The sequence below is a fragment of the Galeopterus variegatus genome, unplaced genomic scaffold (assembly GCF_000696425.1).
Source record: "Galeopterus variegatus unplaced genomic scaffold, G_variegatus-3.0.2 Scaffold55, whole genome shotgun sequence".
Classification (NCBI taxonomy): Eukaryota; Metazoa; Chordata; class Mammalia; order Dermoptera; family Cynocephalidae; genus Galeopterus; species Galeopterus variegatus.
In genome coordinates this window covers 330,785-335,733 of record NW_007726166.1, presented here as the reverse complement: position 1 = coordinate 335,733, position 4,949 = coordinate 330,785, and the positions used below count along the sequence as shown (strand labels likewise).

At 41.8% G+C, this 4,949-nt stretch overlaps 1 protein-coding gene across 1 annotated transcript in view; it reads left to right on the top strand.

Moving 5' to 3' along the window:
* The window catches only part of PHF5A (PHD finger protein 5A), a 9,329-nt gene extending 4,580 nt beyond the window's left edge, over positions 1-4,749 (top strand). Inside the window, exon 4 of the mRNA XM_008574143.1 lies at positions 4,082-4,749. Within this exon, the coding sequence (XP_008572365.1) occupies positions 4,082-4,171 (90 nt within the window). The 3' untranslated portion in view covers positions 4,172-4,749. The remainder of the gene's footprint in view (positions 1-4,081) is intronic.
* The last annotated feature ends 200 nt before the right edge of the window (positions 4,750-4,949 follow it).

Sequence of the window (4,949 nt, the reverse complement as noted above, 5' to 3'; positions counted from 1 at the left end):
ACTCTGCTACTAACATGCTGTGTGTGACTTTGGGGAAATCACAACAAAAAGTAGTAATCTGTGTTGCCTCATGGGCGTATTTATTGAGAGCTAGGTACTTGAAGGTCTTTAAAAATAAAGTTTCAGGGCCAGCCCATGGCTAACTCAGGAGAGTGTGGTGCTGATAACCCCCAGGCCACGGGTTTGGATCCCATGTGGAGACCGGTTCCCGCTCACTGGCTGAGCATGGTGCTGACAACACCACGCCAAGGGTTGAGATCCCCTTACCGGTCATCTTTTAGAAAAAAAAGATCCCCTTACCAGTCATCTTTTAAAAAAAAAAAAGTTTCAGATAGAAAATGTGATAATGTTGTAAGGTCCCAAACTGGTGTACATAGTCTGGTTTTTACATCATTGGCATTTATCAAACAATTACCAAGAGAATGAACATTTCACTTTCAGATTTCCATTAATAAAGCAGTTTTTGTCACTGGTACCTGTTCATAATTCTTTGTTACCAATGGTAAGAAATAGAGATGTAGACTCATTTTCAGTAATTAAATTTTTCTGATCTCAATTTTTTTTTTTTTTTTTTTTTTTTTTGGGTGGCTGGCTGGTATGGGGAACTGAACCCTTGACCTTGGTGTTACAAGGCTGCACTCTAACCAACTGAGCTAACTAGTCAGCCCTCAAATTTTCTTAAATTGCCTTTTCCCACATTTCATTTGTGTATAAATTTCCCTTTGGTATATTTTAGAATGTGATTTATGTTGGTTTTAAACTATTACTTGAAAGTCCTGGGTTTTTATCACCGATTCAGGATAATTTTTATAGCTTGTTTTCCTGCCATAGAATGGACTTGGTTTTCTTCAGGAAGGAAACCCAAAGTCATTGAGTCCTCCTTGGGGGTTGCTACAGAAACCCAGCTGAGGTTTCTCCAAGTGATGTTTTAGTGAACATGTTTAGTATAATGGAAACCTGTACCTGACACCTTAGAGGGACTCAAAAAGTTTTTTGTGAATGAATGTAAACCTTCCTTGGCAGTCTAGTGTCTACTTTTTTGTGAAATTTTAGGAATTGAGTGACCATAAAACATTTACTTTGGGCATTCCATTCAAGCCGCAGCTGCCTAATATCAAAGCTCCTTGTGCTGGGAATGGGGAGATCTGCCACTCCTCCAAGAGGACTGATGAAGTATGAAATTCTTAGTTTTCAAGCACACAGTTGCTAAAAGAACTCCTGCCAACAGCCAGATGTTGCAGGTATTTTTTAAATATCCTCTAGATCAATTCCCAATTATTTTCCTGTACCACCCCGCAGCATTTCTTAACAGCCCTTCCATCTTCCTTTTTACCCGCTCCATTCACAGGCTTATTCAAGGAAAGCCAACCAGTTCTAATCCACACATCCTTCCTCTCAGCATTGGGAGGATTTGGGGGAAAACTGGAGATGTGTAGAAAATAAAAAGCAGCGAGTTTAGGCAAGGAAACAGGAAACCTGTGACTCCATGAGAAGAAAATGTTGAGAAAGCTCAAGAAGCAGGGAGGATCTAATCTAATGCTTTGGTTTCCAACTTTTTTTTTTTTTTTTGGTGGCTGGCCTGTACAGGGATCCAAACCCTTTGACCTTGGTGTTATAACACCATGCCCTAACTGAGCCAACTGGCCAGGGCAACTTTTTTTTTTTTTTTTTTAAAGATGACCGATAAGGGGATCTTAACCCTTGACTTGGTGTTGTCAGCACCACACTCACCTAGTGAGCTAACCAGCCATCCCTATATGGGATTCAAACCTGTGGCCTTGGTGTTATCAGCACTGCACTCTCCCGAGTGAGCCACGAGCCGGCCCCCCAACTTTTTTTTAATATGTAGAGTCCTATCTTCAAAAAGTATCTTACACAGAAGTTATTTTGTATGTGTGTGTATTAAGTTGAACCATTATGAAATTGCGGGTATTTGTTTTTGGCAATTTCTTAATAACTTAAATGACTGACTACATGAGTATTCAGGCACTTGTAATCCTCTTAATTCTCTGAAGTAGATTCTACCATTGTAGTCATTTTATGTGTGACTGAATTGAGACACAGGGAGGTTAAATGTAACTTTTCAAAAGTCAGGTGGGCTGACCAGTTAGCTCCTTTGGTTAGAGGGTGGTGCTGTCCAGGGTTCAGTTCCTGTACTGGCTAGAAAGGTCAGGTGGTCTGCCTCCATCTTAACCTACGCTGTGAGTGAGAATGGAGCTGTGCAGATTGGGGGATGGGTCCTACTATCACTTGGTACCTCCCAGGAATCTCTAGGGCTCTATAAATACAGTTTGTGAACACTGATGTAGTCCCTTAATTTTACAGTTAAGAAATATGAATCCATAGAGAAGTGACTTGCTTACAGTCACACAAGTCAGTAAGACAGTATAGGATATCATCATACAGCAAAATTTCATAGCATCTCTAAGGAGTTTAGAGCACTGTTAGTATCAGACGTTCTTAGGCCAGGAGAGGCAGCTGATCCCTCATTTTTATAAGAATGGGTAAATTTAGATTACATAGCTTGCTTGAGTTCATCTAATGATCTACTAGTGGGGCTGGTTCCCTCAGTACACCAGGCTCCACAAATGGGAGTTCTCAATGTAATACATGGTACATGTTTTCTAGAAAATCATAAAATGTTAGGGTTGGTTTCTGTGTGTTTTCAGAGATTTTTGTATGGTGTCGATACCAACCCCCAAAGAAAGAAGTTAGCTAATTAGAAATGAGCTGGCTAAGGACTTGAATAATTCATTCTATAGCCTAATATCACAGGAATCAAACTCCTCTGAAATAGTTGTTTAATAAAATCAGCAGACCTGTGAAGATTTTTTCCAGTTGCAGCTCCCCCAATTTTCTTCCCATCATCCCAAATCAACTGATGGAGGAGTCATTCCTGCAGAACATGGCTTCCGGGCCGGCCCGGTGGCGCACTGCTACTGTGCGCCGCTTGGGAGCGCGGCGGCGCTCCCGCCGAGGGTTCAGATCCCACATACAGACCGGCCGCTCACTGGCTGAGCGAGGTGCAGGCGTGACACTGAGGGTTGCGATCCTGTTGCCAGTCACGAAAAAAGACAAAAAGGAAAAAAAAAAAAAAAGAACATGGCTTCCCAGGGGCTTCATTGAAACCACTCAAGCTCACAAAATGGCTGGAACAGTGTCATTACAGATCAGTGTGTGAACCGTCAGTAGCCATCTCTAGCACAGAAGCACTCTTCCCCTCCTCCCCCCAAGACTGTGTCATATTAAATGGATTAATAAGGACATATAAGACCCAGTATTCTCCTACACTATTTAAAATGTAAAGTACTATTTGCTGAAGTCTTTAGGTTTTTTTCCCTGTTGTGTTATTCCCTCCTTCCTTGGGATAGTACAGAAGGGCTAGAGAGCTTGATTTCAGGTAAGCATTACCATTTCTTACTCTAACTTCAGGAAAACCCTTTGTGGTTTTTGTTTGTTTGTTTGTTTGTTTAAAACATGACCGGTAAGGGGATCTTAACCCTTGACTTGCTGTTGTCAGCACCATGCTCAGCCAGTGAGCTAACTGGCCATCCCTATATAGGATCCGAAACCGTGGCCTTGGTGTTATCAGCACCACACTCTCCCGAGTGAGCCACGGGCTGGCCCCTTCAGGAAAACCCTTTGGACATTTAAGAGTTTCAGATTCTACCTCAACTGTATCATATTGGCAACAGAAGTTGGCTAAGAATCCAGCATTCTGAGTGTAATTACAGTTCACTGGAGAGAGGGTAGGCAGGCCTTATGCACATTCTAGGTGTTTAGTAAATTCTTGATGAATCAAATAGGATAACTGGTAAGATGAATAGCTAAGCCATTAATCCAGAAGTTATAAAGTGGTCTTTCAAAAGTCCTAAGAGATAGGGAAGAAACTGCTGATTGATTTGGACCTCCCCTTTAAGGAGATAGGGGTGTTTGGACACATTCGCAAACCCATTTATTGGGGTCTTTGAATACTAGGATGAGGAGTTTAGCTTTTGTTCTTCCTGTGACCAAATTTTTATCTTAAATCCCTCTTGATTAAGGCTCAAAGACTTAACACCTTCTTTATTCTGTTTTCTAGAGAGATGGTTGCCCAAAGATTGTCAATTTGGGGAGCTCTAAGACAGACCTCTTCTATGAACGAAAAAAATATGGCTTCAAGAAGAGGTGATTGGTGGATGGCCCCTTCTACCCCCCATCAAGCTGCTGCAGCTGCCAGAAAACACGCCTACAATTACCAGCAGAAAGGGAACAGAGCCCAGAACATCTCGAGAACTGCCTGCCAATGTCCCTGCACCTTGCCACCCTTTCTTCTCCCCTCACCCAGATGTGTAGTAGGAATGGAAAAGGATCCTTCATAGTGCACTCTGGCAGACTGTATCAGGAAAATTGATAGATTAGTTAGTAGTTTAAATTGAATTCAAGATGCAAGGCTCTGTTCTCCACATTGATATGTTCTCTCTACTCCAAGATCCTCTAAACAGGAATAATATTCCATTTCGGTCTTCTGTTTGAGGAGTTGACGTGAAGCTACCCACAGTGAAAAATGGGTTTTTGCTGCAGCTCTGATGGCAGTTGTCCTTGATGAACCTTCAGTGTGTGGTAGGGAGCTATCAAAACAATAAATATGGGCATGTAATATTGTAATGCTTACCAGGTAGTGCTGGTTTCATGTTATTTTTCTACTGAAAAATTGGAAACACTTTCTTTTGCCATAGTATTAATAAAGTTGGTGTTTATTTTCTGGTAGTCAGTCACCTTTCCACTTTAACACTAGGAATTTATTTTAGTCACCCTGGAATTTGTGATTCAAAATAAAGGTAGTGGTTTGGATCTACATACCAGCCAGTCACTGCACGCCTGCCCCCCCCCCCCAACAAAATAGAGGTAGTGGGATTCATTAAGCACCTTGTCCTCTTATTACCACTGGAAGGAATCCAAAACCACCC